Source organism: Eretmochelys imbricata, chromosome 23 (assembly GCF_965152235.1).
Source record: "Eretmochelys imbricata isolate rEreImb1 chromosome 23, rEreImb1.hap1, whole genome shotgun sequence".
Classification (NCBI taxonomy): Eukaryota; Metazoa; Chordata; order Testudines; family Cheloniidae; genus Eretmochelys; species Eretmochelys imbricata.
Genome location: NC_135594.1, coordinates 1600732 through 1619823, shown reverse-complemented (window position 1 = coordinate 1619823; position 19092 = coordinate 1600732). Strand labels below are relative to the sequence as shown.

General features: G+C 62.9%; 1 protein-coding gene across 1 annotated transcript; it reads right to left on the bottom strand.

Annotated features, from left to right (window-relative positions):
- Positions 1–2335: 2335 nt before the first annotated feature.
- On the bottom strand, positions 2336–14356 carry LOC144279252 (uncharacterized). The gene is given in 9 exon segments (XM_077840742.1): positions 2336–2517; positions 3192–3333; positions 4195–4214; positions 4217–4357; positions 4434–4457; positions 4854–4994; positions 10004–10126; positions 12939–13035; positions 13814–14356. Coding segments are annotated over 9 exon segments (1413 nt in total).
- Between the last annotated feature and the right edge of the window lie 4736 nt (positions 14357–19092).

Here is a 19092-nt window from a genome sequence, read left to right as displayed (position 1 = left end):
TCCCCATCTATTAAACAGGGATAATGCTATTGAGCTCCATTGTAAAGCGTGTTGAGATTTATTGATCACATGCACTATATAAACGCTAGGTCTGTTGATTATTGTTGAACATCTATAGTGTGCGAACACCGACAAGCCAACCCAGTTGGACTCCGCTGCGCTAGGTGCTGCATGAACAGAAATGTCGTACGAGTCCCAAAGAAGCTTAAAAAAACTCAAACCTAGGAAAGAGGTTTAGTTGTGGTCAGGCTCAGTTAGCTCCTGGGAGCAACGCCCCACCTGTCACTCACGTTTTTTCCAGTCATGCTGAACTCAAAGGGTCCAAACAGCGTGACGCTGGTACCACACAAACAAACAAACACACAGCAAGGTTGGCTTAACAGAAATTATGAGCTTTGTGTATAGAATATATTTTGGCTTCTGGTTTTGTAGGTCACATTTTTCTCTGCCACCGTGAAGACTAGAAACGTGCTTAAAAAAACCCAAACCAAAACAAAAGCTGAGCTCACAGAATCCCATGACTCAGGCGGCTGGGGATTTAAGATGGCACACGCCTCCCCATGAAACCCCCCAGAACTGCCGACAGTGAGCAGGTGCGAACCAGAGTCCCAAAGAAGGGACCCTTAACCTCTGAAGTCTACATTTTTCAGAGTAAGTAACGAAGCACCAGCGCCCAAGAAAAGGGACTTTTTGGAAAGTGCGGCACGTCCACCCTATGAAAATCCGGCAGGAGCTGCAACGGCACCAGCTCTCCGTGGCAGCTGTGTAGCTCAGTGGGAGATGAAAACGTCCATCATCCCAAAAACAGGCTTTCAACAATCTAAGCGCTCCTGAGATTAGTTCACCGCAAGAGGGAAGGTGTTAAGGACACAACCCCTTTCATCAGCTTAACCGTGGGCATGTTGGCAGGGTGGGAGGAATTTAAACCTTCTCCTTCCATGGAGCCCTGACAAGTTTGTTCAGGTGGCCTTTCAAGCAGAAATAAAGACACGGAGGAAATATAAAGAGCCTGGCTTTGCGGTAGCTAAATTGGGCCAAATTCTGCCCTTTTGAGAGCAACCAGAGCAGGAGAAATGTTTGTTTTCGCCACCGTCCTTCTGGCTGCCGTGTCTTGTGGTGAAAGACACCGGAGAGGTTTGCTGCCCTCCTGGGCCATGCGCTATGAAGCTTGGGAAAGCCCCTAGAATTTCAGACCTAGCCAGAAACAACCACCAAATGAGCCTCTAAGAGATGCACTCTCCAAACACTCTTCGCTCCAAACACTGGTCGTTACCCTGAATGCACCTTCCTTTCCGGTAAAACTACTCGCAAATTCTCCCCCATGCAGCAAGAGGAGTTTTCTGTAGTTATTAAAAAGGCCAAACATTGCAGATGGACGAATTGGAAAACTTGGACTTTTCAGGTGGCCTGAAAGAAATTCCCAGGACATCCTATGGAAAACGGGATTGTCTCAGGAAAACTTGAATTCATAGACTTTAAGGCCAATAATGACTATTATGATCAGTTCATTTGACTTTTACGGAGCCCACTAACTTGTGTCTAATGAAATGATCCGGTCAGAGAACGGCCCCAAAATAATTCCTAGAGCAGATCTTTCAGAAAAACATCCCGTCTCGATTTAAAAGTTGTCAACAGTGGAGAATCCACCACTTCCCCCAGGGAGTTTGTGCCCTAAATTTGTGCCTTATTTCTAATTGGAATGTGCCTTGCTTTAGCTTCCAGGAGTTGGTTCTGCCTTTCTCCTCTAGCGTAACGGGTCCGTTAGGCCCCATGAACGTATTTATAAGCTGCGGGCAAGACACCAATCAATCGTTTTGATGAACCAAACAGAGCGAGATGCGTGAGCCTCTCCCAGCAAGGCAGGTTTCCAACCCTCCGATTGTTGTTCCAGCTTTTCTCTGCTCTCAAAATGCAAGACAACAGAACAGGAGGCTGCTCTCCCAGCTCTGCCCCACCCACACCCGCTGGCTAGTCCCTTTAATGACAGCAGCCCGGCCAGCCCCCAGCGTTCAGCAGATCAGGACTCAAGAAAAAATCACGGGATTGGCCGAGATTTGGGTTTGTTTTATTTGCTTCTGGTTTCTTTACTCGAGTCAAGTTTATAAACTTTTCTCTATCACCCCCAGAGCTGGACAATTTTTATTTGTATTTGAGTTTAATGAAAACTTGAACCAAACTCACAAATCCGGAGCTCAGGACTTTGAAAAGAGAGAAGACCACCGTCCTGATTAGACACTGCAAGCGACGAGGCCGGCGAGCTCATCTCATGCGTTCAAAGGCTGCGGGACACGAGGCTGTGAAAGGGGGAGCCAGGCGGGATGGGACAGCGGCTCGCTCAGCGAGGGACAGCCCGGAGCTCGTAGGGACCTGGCACGTTCCCCAGGCCACTCATCAAGGGCGAGATGTCGATTTCCTCTGGGCAGGCGAGGGGCGTGAGGGCGAAGCTCTGCAGGACGGCAGTGAAGAAGGGGAAGAGCTCCATGCGGGCCAGGCCCTCGCCCAGGCAGATCCTCTTCCCTGGGGGGAAAGAAACACGGTGACGTCCGGGCCGTGCACGGGGGTGAGAGGCATGTCAGGATCCATCGCACCCCAAGTCTCGGTTACCCTCTCCCTGTATTTGTGGCTCAGGCACCTTTAAGACCCCTTTCATGTTCCCTGTATTCTGGGGACCGGCCCCCAGTGTCAGTTACAGCAGCCTTGGGGCTGCTCTAACTCATGCTCCATCCCCTTTATGGGCCCTGGGGGGCAGAGAATAGCCACAGCGCAGTGCACTCCGGCCACAACCCCAGTCCGCCCCCTATGGGTCCCGGGGGCAGAGAATAGCCACCGCAGCATGGGTGGTGGGTATCACAGGTGGGGGGAGGCTGTGTTTCCCCAAACAGCCTAGCATGGCCCCACCCACGCTCCGCCCCCAGGAGGGCCCCTGCTCCGCTTCCCGGTGCTCTGCCTTGGCTCAGGCTGGCTGGGGCTGGGGCTGGCCAGCCTACCACTGGGGTGGCCCCTGGACTCTCAGGGGGTCATTTCAGGCCCACAGCGGCACAGAGGGGCCTGATCTCTCCTCGCAGTGACCCCAAGGCCGTGGAGCTAGCCTGTTACTCCATCCGAGGCCGGGGCTGGAGTAGACGTGTTAGTGAAGACTCAACCTGTCCCGCTCCCGCTCCTCAGCCCCGGACCGGGCAGGCCACACGTACCCGTGGAGAAGGCCATGAAGGCGTCTTGCTTTCGGAAACCTCCTCTCGGGTCCAGGAAATGGGCCGGGTCGAACGAGGCCGGGTCTTTGAACTGGGCGGGGTCGTTGTGAATGGAGAACAGCAGCGGGATGACGTTGGTGCCCTGGGCAGGGGAAACGCAGAGCTGCAGCACATGCATCCAGAGGATCTCTCCGCCCATCCCTCCGTCCATCCATCCCCTGCGTATCCAGCCATCTTGATGTCCATCTGTCTTTTAATCCATCCATCTGTCTTTCTGTCTATCCACCCATCCTATCCATCTTGACAGTCCGTCCATCTCTGCCCAGGCACGGCTGGATAGAGTCTGTCTTGGGTGGTTTAGACCCACCAAACCCTGCCCCTCGGCAAGGAGTTAGACAAATTGTCCCTTGTGGTCCCTCTCAACCCTCTGGTTCTGTGATTCTACATCCATCTGGCTTCTCCACTCACTCACCGAGCTGTCCACACATCTGTCTGTCTGCCCATCCATTGACTCGTTCTTCTGTCTGGCACTGGTGCAGCCATCCGTCCGTCTTGTCTGTCCATCCGTCCTCTCAGTCTGTCTGTCCATTTATCCAACGATCCACCCTCTAGCCACCTGGATCATTTTCTGCCCTTCCACCCCGTCCATCCAGCTGGATTGTCCATCCATCCGTCTGTCCACCCACCTACTCACGTGTCCCTCAGCCTCTCCAACCATCTATCTTTCCATCCCTCCACCTATCCAGCCATGCTATCTATCAGTCTACTTGTCTATCTACCCACCCATCTATCCACCCATCCTATCTATCCATCCCAACGCACACCCCTCTCTCTGGCCATCCGGCCATCCATCCACCCACCCATCCGCCAGTCTATCCAGCCACGGTTCCAGCCGTTCCCTCTCCACATACCCTTTGGAAGCTGACAAGAGGGAAGACTCCAGCCCTGGAGGGCAGAGCCGTGTTTTCTTGCTCGAACGTGAGGAGGAGGGAAATCCCGTTACCTCTGGCAGCAGGAAACCCTGAACCGGGTGTCCCGGGTCAGCGCGTGCGGGAGCCCCATGGGGATCACGTCGCCGAAGCGCTGCACCTCGTGGATCACGGCGTCGGCGTAGGGCACGTGCGCCTGGTCGTCTACCGACGGTCTGCGGTGCCGCCCGATCAGAGCTCAGCGTGGACTTTGGCTGCGGAGAAACAAGCGGGATGGGAAGCGGTTTCTGGTTGGGTGGGGCAGCAAGGACACGCTCGGTCTGGAGCTGAGACCTGGCTGGTGATTTCTACACCCGCCCTTTTAAAATATAGACAGTGGCTTGGATCACCCCCGACTGCAATGGGGGCAGGGCCGGATCCTGATCTCAGCCTCCCAGGGTCAATCCAGCGTCACCCCGACTCCAGTGGGGTTGGGGCCAGATTCTGATCTCAGCTCCCCTGGGGCCAATCCAGAGTCACTCCTGACTGCAGTGGAATCGAGGTGAAACCTGGCTTCAGTTCCCAACTCGGACACAGACTCCCTGTGTGACCTTTGGACAGTCACTCGACACCCCCCCCATCTCAGTTCCCCCTCTGCACGGGGGGCTAACCATCCTCCAGTCGCCTGAGTGCCCGGCCCAGAGGGGGCCCCGCATTAGGAATAACTTGAGTCCCCCCTGCCCCCGCTGCTCACCCTGTATCTCCAGGTACTTCATGAGGAGGAGGAATCCGTAGCGCAGGGTGGTGCTGACGGTCTCTGTCCCCCCGAAGAACAGGTTGTGTGTGGTCGTCACCAGGGTCTCCCCGTGGAAGCAGCTCGGTGGGTCCTGTTTTCCTGCAGGGGGAGGCATCCACACCTCCTCACTGGGGGCTGCCCAGAATTCGAACCCACAGCGCTCGGGTATCTCCCACCATCTCCCCTTAGTGACTGCTCCACTGATTCAGTTTCTGGGTCTACTGTTGCTGCCAGCTGAGGGGGCTAATCCCTTAGCTCAAGGAGCGAAGCCAGATGCTGTTAGCCCTGCATCTCCCCGGTTCAAAGCCCCCAGCTGGTGACAGCCTCTCTGAACAGCCAATGCTGGACTTTCAGGACCCCTGAAATATTTGACAGAAGCACTTCTCATTTGCTGGGGGAAAGGACTGGGGCCTAGTGGCTAGAGCACAAAGCTGGCCTCCAGGACTCCTGGGTTCTATCTGCAGCCCGGGGAGGGGGTCTGGTGGTTAGGGTGCTGGAGGGGGTCAGAGTCAGGACTCCTGGGTTCCATTCCTGACCTGCCGAGTGACTTTGGGCAAGTCACTTCCCTGTCCCTCCCCTGCCTCAGTTTCCCCCACTCTAAACTGTCCTGCCTCCCAGGGTGGAGCGTCATGAGAATTAAGCCGTTCATGTTTGCAGAGGGCTCCTCAAACCGCGATTCTCCGGCAACGCTCCCCACATCGAGGGCAGGGCTGTGAGAATGTGATTCACCGGAGCTTGGGTTACAGCTCGGCCTCCCGCGACAGATTCAGACGAGGCCCCGGAGATTATCTCCAAGCAGGCAGGAACCTGTACAGCTGGTGATGGAGCAGGGAGGGTCTCCAGACAAACTCCCCTCCCTACAAGTGCGGGGAGCGACTCGGGGCTGCTCGCGGGCCACTGGCCTGCGTGGCGTGCGGCTCTGCGGGGCCGGGCCAGGAGCTCGTCCCTTCGAAGATCAACCCCAAACAAAGCCAGTCGGCTCCTGCAGGCCAAGTGCCAGCCAAGGTCAGAGGCGGGGGCGAGGTTTTGGGCGAGGTGCTTGAGGCTTTTCTAAGCCACTTTAAAGGCGAAGGAGCCAGGAAGGCTGAGGGGGGACAGGATACACCCGACCCATAGCAACAACATTTCAGCCAACCCCCAAACAATGGGAACACCAAGGAACCCCAGCCAGGGTTTGCCCCACACTGTGCTGTGTGCTGTTCATTACCGCAGCACCACCCCAGCCCCGGGCCAGGCGCTGTAAGGACACAAGACCACGAACCCCTGGGGCACCCAGAATCCCCTCCTCCAACCAAAATCGCCCCCCCTTTGTTATAAGGACATGGGAACAGCGAGAACATCGGCCCCGTGTCAGTAACAGTGTGCTGGGCACTATGGGCATGGTCACGGCTGGTTTTGTAAGCAAGTAGTTTTTAGGAGAGGTGAACCTGGGGGGTACGCAAGACACATCGGACTCCAGAAAGGGGGACAGGAGTCTGGAAAGGTTGAGAGCCGGGGACCTAGACCATCCCTGACAGGTCTTTGTCTGACCTGCCAGTGACGGCGATTCCACAATCTCTGGGCAATTTATTCCAGGTCTTACCCAGCCTGACAGACGGGAAGCTTTTCCTAATGTCCAACCTACGCCACCCGTGCTGCAGTTTAAGCCCATTGCTTCTTGGCCTGTCCTCAGCAGGTAAAGCCTTTTACCGGTTTGAGAACAGCCCCTGACCCTATCTGCACTGCAGAGATAATAGTGGCTTAATCGGCCAGGTGGTGAAGCCATAAGTAGCTAATAATTAACCATTGCTTGAGCCACAGAAATGCTCTGGATTGACAACTGTTAAGAACATAAGAAAGACCAGACCGGGTCAGACCAAAGGTCCATCCAGCCCAGTAGCCAAAGCCAGGTGCCCCAGAGGGAGTGAACAGAACAGGGAATGATCAGTGATCTCTCTCCTGCCATCCATCTCCACCCTCTGACAGACAGAGGCGAGGGACACCCTTCCTTACCCATCCTGGCTAATAGCCATTAATGGACTTAACCTCCATGAGTTTATCCAGTTTTCTTTTAAACCCTGTTATAGTCCTAGCCTTCACAACCTCCTCAGGCAAGGAGTTCCATGGGTTAACTGTGCACTGTGTGAAGAACTTCCTTGTATTTGTTTTAAACCTGCTGCCCACTAATTTCATTTGGTGGCCCCCACTTCTTATCTTATGGGAACAAGTAAATAACTTTTCCTTATTCACTTTCTCCACACCACTCGTGAGTTTATAGCCCTCGATCGTACCCTAGTAACTAGTCGCTGCTGAAACTGAGGCATCATAGCAATGCTGAGGTTGATTTTTTTAAAATTCAGTGGTATGTTTCACAGCCCCTCTAGTGCTAATAAAAAGGGAGATTCCCCACTACCTCAAACAGTGGGCCTGGGAAACATGCCCCAGCCTTACCTGTTCCTCAGGATCCTGAAGCCAAAGAACCCAGGAATTTGGGCATCCAACTCACCCTCCACCGCCACCCCCCCTACAGGCATCTGTCACTTTCATTACCCAGCCCATGGCCATTAGGTGCAGTCAGGGGCCCAACGCCCCGACCACAGCTGCTAATCTGCCCTGGATCAACCTGCAGTTCTCAGGCCTGGTGCTAAGGGGCAGTGGCAGGTGATGGAGAGTCACTCCCATGCTGGATTTTCCAGGGGAGCTCCAGCTACCGAGGGGTTAACTCCGCCCCCCCCCAAACACACACACACACGACCGCAGGCTGCTAATCTCAGCTGGGCCCCCATTCCACTACCGCCTGCGAAATCCAGGTGCTCAGGGGTGCAAATTCCCTGCCCCCCCTTCCAACGAGCGCCCCCTGCCCCGAGATCAGACTCCCCCAGGGCCCTCGGCTGAACCCCAGCACCTGAGCACCTCCCAGTCATTAGCACATTAATCGCCCCAGAGACCGGCACCTGCTGCATCCCAGGTGCGAGCAAGTTTGAAGCGAGGGGATAACCTGCTCCCAGGGAAGACGGCTCCTGCCCCGAAGCAGACGGGTTTTGCTCTCGGGGTGGTTTTATTCCCGTTTTATTCCCATCTGCCAGGCAGCAGGGTGGTCTGGCCCCCATCCTGCACCACGGGTAGATCTGGAGTGACTCCACTCAGTCAGCCAGGCTGATCCGGATTGACGCCGCTGTAACTGAGAGCAGAAATCCAGCTCTGGAGCCGTGGGGCGCTTTCCCTCCATGCCTTGACCCAGGGGGTAAGGGGAGTCTCTGGGCTGGTTTGCCCAACACCAGGGCCCCAGGGCAGGGCCGAGCGGGGAAGCTGGCACTGCCCGGGGATGAGCCACGGCCTCTGCCCGTGCCCGTTCTCAGAGCAACGGTGCCGCCCCAGGGTCTCTTGCAGCGTCTCACCCCGTCCCCGTCAGCAGATGGTGGCACCTTGCGAATCGCTGCGGGCGGAAGGAGCTCGACCAGCGCCCCGGCCCTTCCGTGCAGCTGCAGCCGGGGGCCAGCGCCCCGTCATGTGCTGCCCGCCAGTAGCCAGGAGCAGCCAGGCCCCCGGGCAACCCAGCCCCTAGGGACAGAACCCAGGAGTCCTGGCTTCCAGCCCCCTGCTCTAACCACTAGACCCCACTCCCCTCCCAGAGCCAGGGAGAGAACCCAGGAGTCCTGGCTCCCAGCCCCCCCCCCCCCGCTCTAACCACTAGACACCATTCCCCTCCCCTTCCCTCTATCTAGCTGCCCCAAGCCCCAGTGCAAAGCCCTACATGGGCTTCCAGGGGTTATATCACTGACTGGTACCAGGACAGCACCACCATCCCAGAGCCAGGGAGAGAACCCAGGCGTCCTGGCTCCCAGCCTTCCCCCCTGCCACACCCTGCTCTAACCACCAGACCCCACTCCCCTCCCAGAGCCAGGGAGAGAACCCAGGAGTCCTGGCTCCCAGCCTCCCCCACCCCCCACTCTAACCACTAGACCCCACCATTTCAATGCTGGAGGCTGTATCCTGGCATCAGACCCCCCCTGCCCTGGGTGCAGTGCCTGCCGGGGGGGGCGCTGGCCAGCTGAGCAGTGCCCAGGTTCCACCCCCCCCAAGTGCCGGGGGGGGGGAATGGAGGAGGCAGGGGAGCGGCTGCCATGAGGTAACTTTATTTCAGTTCGGGGGAGTCGCTCTCCTCCCGCCCCAGTCTCTGTCTCTCACGCGGGATGAAATGAGCAGGAAGCTGGGGGTGTGCCCCCCCCGATCCGCCCTGAGGGGCCAGTCCCTCCCCCCGTCCTTGGCAGAGTCCAAGGCCCCCCACACCGATCCAAAGCCAGGGAGGTTCCCTGGCTGCCCCCGGGCAGCGCACAGGCGAGGGGCTGGGGGACTAAGATTGGGGTCCCCCCTTGCCCACACTGGCCCCTCACCAAGCCCCTCTCAGCACAGGGCAGCCCCCCAAAAAAAACACGGGGTCCCCTCTGCCAGCCACCACCCCCCACACACGCCTGGAACCCCAGACGCCCCCAGTCTGCCGGCCCTCCCGGCTCACCCCCCCAGCCCCGCCCAGGGGCCCTGGCATCCCCCCAGTGCAATGTCCCCCCTCCGGTGCCCAGCCTGGAGGGCAGGGTGTTGGGGGGCTCCCCAGGCAGCTCCCCAGTCCGCGGGCAGCAGCAGCGGGCGTCAAATGGGCAAACCAAACACAGGCGAATAGCTACACAAAGTAGCTCCGGGCCAGGCCCCCCGGCCGGCTCCGCGTCCGGCTGGTGCCCCTCGCCTGGGGCCCGGGCACCTGCACCCCCTTCTGCCCCGAGGCTGAAAGAGAGAGACGTGCTCTGGAACGGGGCACGGGCCAGCCCCAGGCTCAGGGGAAGGGGATGGGGCATGGGGCCTGCCCCCTCTAGGGGGTGCCAGCCCTGATCCAGCCCCATAGCGGGGGACAGGCTGGCTCACGGGGTCAGATGTGGGGGCGGGGCCTTTTCCCTCTAGGGGGCGCCAGCTCCCATCCGCCCCAGGGCGGGGACAGGCTGGCTCAGGGGGGCAGGTATGGGGGCGGGGTCTGTCCCCTCTAGGGGGCGCCAGCCCTGATCCGCCCCAGAGCAAGGGCCTGGCTTGAGGGGCTCAGGGAGGGGGGCCAGGGTCTAGCTACGCTGTAAGCCACTTACCCGGCTGGTATTTGCCTTTGGCTTCCGCGCCCTCCTGGCTCCAGACGGTGACGGCGTACCTGGGCGGACGGACCCAGAGACACACAGACGGGGGGCGGCCTGTTGGGGGCGGCCTGTTAGGTGCTGCGACAGAGACCCCCGGGGGTGGGGCTGTTCTACCTGGGGCAGCAAATGGCCCCCCACACCCCCACAGCCTGAACCCCAAAGCCACAGTTGGCCCAGAGCCAGGAAAAGAACCTGCTCCCCACCCTCTAACCACCAGACCTACTCCCCTCCCAGAGTCAGGAAAAGAACCCAGGAGTCCTGGCTCCCAGCCCCACAAGCACTAGACCCCCCCCCTCCCCTCCCAACATGGGGGAGAGAACCCAGGAGTCCTGGCTCCCAGCCCCCCCAAGCACTAGACCCCCCCCCAACACGGGGGAGAGAACCCAGGAGTCCTGGCTCCCAGCCCCTCTCCCACCCCCCCAAGCACTGGACCCCAGCCCCTGGGGCAGCCACCAGCTGCATCTGCCCCATGGGAGAGAACCCCCCAGCCTGGGGCAGAGTCGAGGGGCCACAAAGGAATCACCCCCCCGAGCAGGCAGGGAGTCGCTGGGGGTAGCACCCCTTTGCGCCCCCCTTCCCTGTCGCTGGCCGCGGGGGGTGGGCAGCAGTAGACACCCCTCACCAGGGACTCCAGGCTGCTCCAGCGCCTGACTGAACCCAGAGGCCACCCCGGCATGGTGGGAAGTGGGGGGGGGGCTTCTGTCAACTACACCCCTGGGTGGGGTCCATAATTCACCCCCCCACAGCAGCCCAGGGTCCCCAGCTCCACGCCAGCTGCACCTTCCCCCTACCCAGGGGACATGAGACAGAACTGGGGACAGTGGGGGGGACCCCAACCAGCCTCCTGCGCCCCCAACCCCAGCCCCCCGGGCCAGCCACCATCGTAGCCTTGAGTCACCCCAGCCGGGGGGGGGAATGTTCTGAACCAGCCCCCGCCCCCCCGCGGCCGGGCGTCAGAGACACGGTGTCCTTGCTGCGGGAACAGGACACCCTGGCACGGGGGGGGGGGGGGGGATGGACAGCTGGGGAGGGGGGGCAGCCGGGCGGGGTGTCTGAGCCGTGGGTGGCTGCAGCTCCATGGGGCGGCTGGGGGCTGCGTGGAGCCAGCGCCAATGAGGATTCTAGTGGGGGGGGTAAACTGCCCCCCCATCAGCAGAAACAGCCACGAGCTCCCCCCCCCACGCCTGGCCCCACGAGCTGGTTCACATGGTGCCCCTCACTCCCGACCCGCAGCCCCTGCTGGCCCAGCCCTGACCTGCCAGACTGGGGGGCGGTTTGAGGCTTTGAAGCCGTGGGGCTGGGGGCCCTGGAGGGCAGAGGAGGAAGGTCGGGGGGGGGCTTCTTTCTGCTCCCCCCCCCCCGCACACACAGGATTCAATCTCAGCGGCTGCTCAGCCACCCCCTCCTCTGCCTGCCCCCCCTTCCCCCCAGCCAAGGGTCCCTGCCCTGCGGGCCTGCCCCACATCACCCCGTGCCGCCCAGCCCCCAGCCTGGCAACACCACGGGGCACCATGCCAGGCAGGGCTGCCCAGGGGCCTCTCGCCTCCGCCAGGCACTGAGAGGGAGGGACGGGGCCCGGGAAGGGGGCAGCGCTGGGGGGGTGTGGCTGAGAAGGGTTCAGTTACCCCAGAGGACCTTTTTCCAGTGGGGCAGGGGGGATGGGGCCTTTCCCCTCTGGGGGGCACTGGCCCCGATCCAGCCCCAGGGCTGGGGACTGGCTGGCCCGGGGACCTTCCCCTCCTTGGGAGCCCTGCCTAGTCCCATTAGCTGGCTGGGCTGAGATGAGTTTGTCAGGTCTCAGCCCCCGCCCCAGGGAGGTCCCTCAGGCAGGGGAGGGGCAGGGGTGTGTGAGGGGTCTCCGGTCTCCAGGGTCCCATGGGACCAGTGCAGCCCCCCCCACCCCACCCCACTACCTCCAGCTGCATGGAAAGGGTTAACACCTCCCCTCCCAGCTGCAGTGAGCCCTGCCTGCCCCCCCAGCACTGGCCCCCCCCACACACACACATTAGGTCACTGGGGTTAGAACTGGCAGCCCAGAGCAAAGGATTAAAAGGGCCAGGGCAGCCTAGGGCAGTGGGGCCAGGACTGGGGAGAACCACATCCTGCTGGGCCCAGGGGGAAACTGAGGCACTGGGAGGGGACGGGCTGTCCTTAAAGTCACACAATGAGTCAGCCATAGAGCCAGGGACAGAACCCAGGTGTCCTGGCTCCCAGCCCCCAGCTGCATTAACCCACTAAATCCCACTCCCCTCCCAGAGAACCCAGGAGTCCTGGCTCCCAATTCCCTTACTCTAAAACAGTAGACCCAGGAACATGACTCAGTTACTATGCACTTGACCCCACCCCAGAGGCAGCTGCATCTCAGCACCGGGGGAGGGGTCCCCGTAGAACCAGCTGCCCCTGCACCCCACCCCAGAAGTGGCTGCATCTCAGCAGCGATGCGGGGCCCTGAGATCGCCTAGCCCCCCTTTGACCCCCCTTCCCTGTCGCTGGCTGCGGGGGGTGGGCAGCAGTAGACACCCCTCACCAGGGACTCCAGGCTGCTCCAGTGCCTGACTGAGCCCAGAGGCCACCCCGGCGTAGTGGGAAGTGGGGGGGGGGGCTTCTGTCAACTACACCCCTGGGGGGGGTCCATAATTCACCCCCCCACAGCAGCCCAGGGTCCCCAGCTCCACGCCAGCTACACCTTCCCCCTACCCAGGGGACATGAGACAGAACTGGGGACAGTGGGGGGGACCCCAACCAGCCTCCTGCACCCCCAACTCCAGCCCCCCGGGCCAGCCACCATCGTAGCCTTGAGTCACCCCAGCCGGGGGGGGAATGTTCTGAACCAGCCCCCGCCCCCCCGCGGCCAGGCATCAGAGACACGGTGTCCTTGCTGCTCTCCCACATGCCCCGGGAGAGACGTCAGAGGGCAGCTTGGCCAGGGGTAGCCCCAGGAGCCACAGCGCCCCCCGGGCCATGCTCGGCTCCCGCCGGGGCAAACCCTACCGTGCGGACGGGGGTTAAGCCGACGCTGGCAGCCCCCACCCCCACCTTCCTCCAGCCTTCCTGCTCCTAGACCAGCGCCCGGCAGCCCTGCCAATGCAGCCACTTCTGGGGTGAGGCCAGAGAAGGACCAGGACTCCTGGGTTCTCCCCCCGGCTTTGGCAGGGGAGGGGGGCTAGTAGCTAGAGCAAAGGGGGGGTGGGAGCCAGTTAACTCCCACTTGGTGTTAGGTGCCCGAACACCTTTCAGGAGCTGGGCCCAAGGGTCTGGGCCAGAGGAGACCCGAGTTTGCCCAGCCCGCTGGCTCCCGAAGCCCCGCAAGGGTGGCATTACGCTGCCCCCGCCCGCCCGGAGAAAGTATTGAAGACAGTGTGTGAGCCACAGACACGGAGGGGCTGGCGACAGCCAGACCCCAGACCCCCATCCTGAGCCACGTCCCCACCCCCTGCCCGGGGCTGCCCCATTCTTAGCCCGCCCTGTGCAGAGGGCGCGGTGTTCTGCCAGCCAGAGGGCAGGGGGATCGCTGACCAGGGGGTCAATCTGTGCCCCGGCTGCTCCCCGCTCACAGCCCTGCCGCCCACGCAGCCAACTGCCAGCATCCGGTTGAGATAGGGAAACAGAGGCAGCACCCAGCAGAGACTTGCAATGGGTCTGTGAGAAAGCTGGGGAGAGAACCCAGGAGTCCTGGCTCCCCCGCTCCTCTAACCACCGGCCCCCACTCCCCTCCCAGAGCCGGGGAGAGAACCCAGGAGTCCAAGCGGCCGGCGCCGGGCTCACCTTAGTCCTGCCGTTGACGAGGTTCCCGCCCAGGTGCCCGGCACACTGCAGGATCAGCTGGTCGATGCTGCCCATGAGGGCCCTGGCAGCCGGGCTCGCGCCCCTGCACCCAGGCGATCTGGGCCCTGCGGACACTGGCTCGCCAGCTGCCCGTCCTGGAACTTCCCCCTGCGGCCCAGCCCCTGCACCCCGGGCGCCCGGCGCCTTGCCCAGGAACCCGTCCCTCACGCAGATCCCGTAGTCGCTCAGGCAGGGCACCATGTCACCCAGCGCCAGCCGCCCGCTCGGCCCCGCCCCGGCCCCCCGGCGCCACCGGGCCGGCTCGCCAGCCGCCGAGTCCCTGTTCTCCAGCCGCCTCCACTTGGGCGCCCCGAGCAGCCGGCCCACGGCGTCCCCCTCCAGCAGCCACTTGGCCAGCAGGACGGCGGCCCCCTCGCTCTGCAGCGGGCACAGGTCCCCGGGTGGGCTGCGCCGGGCCAGGCTGGCCGGGGCCAAGCCGTGGGGGAGGCCGGGGCCCAACGAGCTCTCCGGGAAGCCCCCCATGGCGGGCCGGCTCGGCCCTGGGCACCGAGGCTCTGGGGTGGTGGGCGATGCGGCTTCTGCATGGCAGCTGGGTCACGTCCATGGTGCCAAGCGGTGGCTGTCCCCGGGCTGGGGATCGGGGGGTCGCCAGGGTCCCCACCAGGGCGGGGGGGGGATCTTCTGCAAAGACAGCAGGATTTAGGCCAGGGATCGGGGTGGGGGGGTCACTGGGGTCCCTGCAGGGGGGGAAGGGGGGAAATCTGCAAAGACAGCAGGGGTAAGGCTGGGAAGAGGGACCTGGGGGGAGTCGAGGCAGGGAAAGGGCGGGGGGGGGGGCTGCAGTATCCAAACTGCATTCTGGCTGCCCAGTCTCCAACCCTCCCCCCTTCTACCCCCCCAAGGCGGGTGGGAGATGCGGGGGGACACTGAGCCCCAGATCCCAACCCGCACGTGCGTCCAGCCCCTTCCAACAAGAGACAGACCCCCCCCAGGTCCCACTGAGAGGACCCAGGCACCCCCCTTTAAAGTATCAGCCCCACCCGACCCCCAACACCTCGCAACCCCCCCAGACAAACACCCCAAGGGCAGCGAACAGCCGGGGAGGGGCAGGGAAACAACCCAACCACGTGGCAGGTGGAGCCCTCCTCTTAAACGGGGGGTGTCTCCCCAGCCCCCCAGATCTCCCCCCCGGCCCATCACCTTGCGCGGCTCCCGTGCGCCACGCCAGGCTGGTTGTGCGCTGCCCCTGCCCCCCCTTCGTTGCGCCCGATGGGGAGGGAGGAGAGAGGGGCTCGGGGGGGCCCTTTTTCTGTGGGGGGAGGGTGGGACGGAGCTCGGGCCGCCAGGGGCCCCACACCCACAGGGACGCCTCGCCCGACGCTGGGATGCGGGGGCTGGTTACAGAGCCTCTGGCAGAAGGATTTGGCCCGGGAAGTGCAGGACGCTGCCTCCATGAGGGGGGCGACAGGCTGCGAGCCGAGGGGCGGCCCTAGAGGCCGCTGCTCCAGGCCCGGGGCAGGGAGCTGGTTTTGTGCAAAAGCAGCAGCCGGCTCCGGAGCTCCCCCAAGCAGCAACCCCCCAACACACAGAACTATCTACCCCTCAGCAACCAGGCTGGCAGGGGCTGCGGGTCAGGAGTGAGGGGCACCGGCAGGGCTGGGCTGAGCCCAGGGCCGGGCTGGCAGGGGGCTGCAGGTCGGGAGGGAGGGGCACCGGCAGGGCTGGGGGGACCCAGGAACAGGCTAGCAGGGGGCTGCGGGTCGGGAGTGAGGGGCACCGGCAGGGCTGGGGGGAGCCCAGGGCCGGGCTAGCAGGGGGCTGTGGGTCGGGAGTGAAGGGCACCGGCAGAGCTGGGGGGAGCCCAGCGCCGGGCTGGCAGGGGGCTGTGGGTCGGGAGCGAGGGGCACCGGCAGGGCTGAGGGGGCCCAGGGCCAGGCTAGCTGGGGGCTGCGGGTCGGGAGTGAGGGGCACCAGCAGAGCTGGGGGGAGCCCAGGGCCAGGCTGGCAGGGGGCTGCGGGTCAGGAGTGAGGGGCACCAGCAGAGCTGGGGGGAGCCCAGGGCCAGGCTGGCAGGGGGCTGTGGGTCGGGAGTGAGGGGCATCAGCAGAGCTGGGGGGAGCCCAGGGCCGGGCTGGCAGGGGGCTGTGGATCAGGAGCGAGGGGCACCGGCAGAGCTGGGGGGAGCCCAGGGCTGGGCTGGCAGGGGCTGCGGGTCAGGAGTGAGGGGCACCGGCAGGGCTGGGGGGGCCCAGGGCCGGGCTAGCTGGGGGCTGCGGGTCGGGAGTGAGGGGCACCAGCAGAGCTGTGGGGAGCCCAGGGCCAGGCTGGCAGGGGGCTGCGGGTCGGGAGTGAGGGGCATCAGCAGAGCTGGGGGGAGCCCAGGGCCGGGCTGGCAGGGGGCTGTGGATCAGGAGCGAGGGGCACCGGCAGAGCTGGGGGGATCCCAGGGCTGGGCTGGCAGGGGCTGCGGGTCAGGAGTGAGGGGCACCGGCAGGGCTGGGGGGCCTAGGGCCAGGCTGGCAGGGGGCTGTGGATCAGGAGTGAGGGGCACCAGCAGAGCACAGAGATGGCACCCGGCCACTCCCAGGCACGGCAGGAGCTGGTCGCCTTCAGCTGAGCTGGTTAACTGCCCCCCCAACCCTGCCCGTGCCCCTCGCTCCCGACCACAGCCCCCTCAGCCCGTCAAGTGAGCCAAAGCCTCGGCCCATCGCTAAACAGGGGCCGGGCCAGGCGCGGCAGGCTAAGGCAGCTGGAGGAAGCCAGCCCCTGGGGGTCCCAGCCTGGGGGTGCTGAGAAATCACCAGTCGTCTGAGCAGAGGCCGGGTTCGGAGGGGAGGAAAATCCCGGGGCCGGCTCCCCCCGGGGTTATAAGTAGCCGGGATGTCGGCAGCAGCTCCCTCTTCCCAGAAAACATGCAGTGGGTGGGGGCAGCTGGGGTGGCCGCAGCCCCTCGGGTCACTTGCCCCTCGCCTGCCCCAGCTGCCTCCTCGGGGGGGCGGGGGGGGGAGCTTTCCAGATGGGAGCCCCCCTGCCAGCCGCTGCCTGGAGCGCCAGCAAACTGCAGCCATTGCTGGGGAGGGGGGCAGCCGTGCAGAGCAGAACGGGGCTGCTCAGTCCTGACCTGCAACCCCCAGCTGCAGAGGTGGGGGGGCAGATGGAGCCAGGGGAACCCTCTGCTCTTATGGGAAATGGACTGGGGGGGAGGGGGCTGATCCTGTAAGAACATGGCCCGGCTGCAGGGCACGGGCGCCCACAAGGACCAAGGTGCAGTGAGTGGAGAACATGCCCCAGGCCCTCCCCTCCCCAGCCCCCTGCAGGTGCAGCCCCACCCCCACCGAGGCAGGGCTTATACCTGGGACGTTCCTCTCCGCCCCCTGTGGGAATCCTGCTGTGCTCTCAGGCAGGTGAGATCCTGTGGCGGTGAGTTCCCCGGACACGCCCTCCCCTTGAATCCAGTTTAAACGTTTCCTTTCCCCTCACAGCACCTGGGCCCTCGCTTTGCGCATGAGGGTGACTAGTGCCGATACGCCTTATCTCAGAGCACGTCACAACGGGGCCGGAGCGTTACCCCTTTGCACAGGGGGAAACTGAGGCACAGACAGACAGGACCTGCATGAGGTCAGCCAGCCCCTGGCAGAGCAAGGAACGGAACACGGGGCTCCCGCGTCCCCAGCCAGCCCTAGCCCCCAGGCCACGCTGCCTCCCCTGGAACAGGTCTAACCTACCACCCTGGCCCGCTCGTCTGCACTTGCAGTTCAGCTGTACCTGTGAAGAGCCTGAGATCAGACCAGGCACCAGCCCCCCATTCCTTGCGCTCTGCCCTCAGAGCAGGCCTGACCCCCAGCACCCACAAGGGGTTAGTTTCCACTCTAACAACGCCTTGCCGGGCCTCCTGTAGCCCCGCTCCATGAGCCAAGCAGCCCTGGGCTCCGTCCCTGGGCCTCTCCCATGGGTTGGGTGACAGGGTCCCTGCCATGGGACGGGCAGCCTGCTCCACAGTGGGCAGCCCCCCTTTTCCTGGCCTGGGGGAAGGATTCCCACTGTCCCTTCCTGCTGAGTGGCCCACGCAGCCAGCTTCAGGCCCGAGGTGGCCCAGGAAAGCCGAGGCATGGGGGTAGCCGGCAGCCTCGTGAGCCTGGGCAGCGGAGCTCAAACTGGCAAGTGGGAGCCGGGGAAAGAGCCTCGGCCCGATGGCCAGTGGGAAGGGTGCAGGACAAGGGGCGTGAGACCCCCATGAGCCCAGCTCAGGGAGCCACTAGCCCCTCCAGCCCACTGAAGGACTCCCTTGTGTGACAAGAGGGAGGTTTTCAAGCCCAGCTGCTCTAGCATTGGGAGGGGAGCATGGGGGCACCCGGGGGAGGGGGGAAGAAATCTGCTCCCCCAAGAGCAGGGCCCAGGGCTAGTGTAGCTGTCTGAGCAATCCCTCCCCCAGTCACCCGCCACCGCGGCCTTGGCTTTACGACACGCTTGGAAAGAGAAGCTGTGTCCCAACGCGATGCGGCGCCCGGCCCCACACAGGCCCGGGCAAGGACTGGCTGCAGTGAGGTTACATCTCCCATGCTCAACTCCCCTGGAAATCCGCTGGCTTAAAACACGGGCTGGGGTGAACCAGGGCCTGATTCGAACGCTACGGGGAAGTCGGGATTTGAAACGGACGGGGACTTGAAACGTTGGAACTTGTTGCCACAAGAGGTAAGAAGACCCCCCCGCCCCCCAACCAAAGGCCAGACATTTCTCCCAGGGAACCTCCCCTCCGGGTCCCAGCCCCACAGGGATGGGTCGCAGCCCCTCTTCCCCCAGCCAGCCACAGGAGGTGGGGGCCAGCCCCTCTGCTTGGGAGATGGACGGGCGGCTGCCTGGGCCGGGCTGGCCAGCTCTGGGCACACCACAGCTTGGCAAACCTTAAAAGATGCCAGGCTGAGCCTGAGGAGACCTGGGTGCAATTCCCAGCTCTCTCTCTCAGGGGCTGTAGGATCACGGGCCAAGCTCTGGCTGTCTCTGTGCCTCCCCCTACCCAGCTCTGCCACGCTGCGACCTGGCCCGTCAGCTCGTTGCCGTGAGGGCTACGTACAGCGCCTGGCGCCAAGGAGACGCAGACCGTGGCCAGGACCCTGGTTAGCCGCAATCAGATGCCAGGAGGCCGGAGGTGGAAAACGTTAATACTTTATGTACGAGTCACATTGTCACAGCCTGAAGTTGGAGGGATTTTTCTTTTAAAGAGAAGAAATTTCACAGGGTGTGAATTATAAACCGGTTTG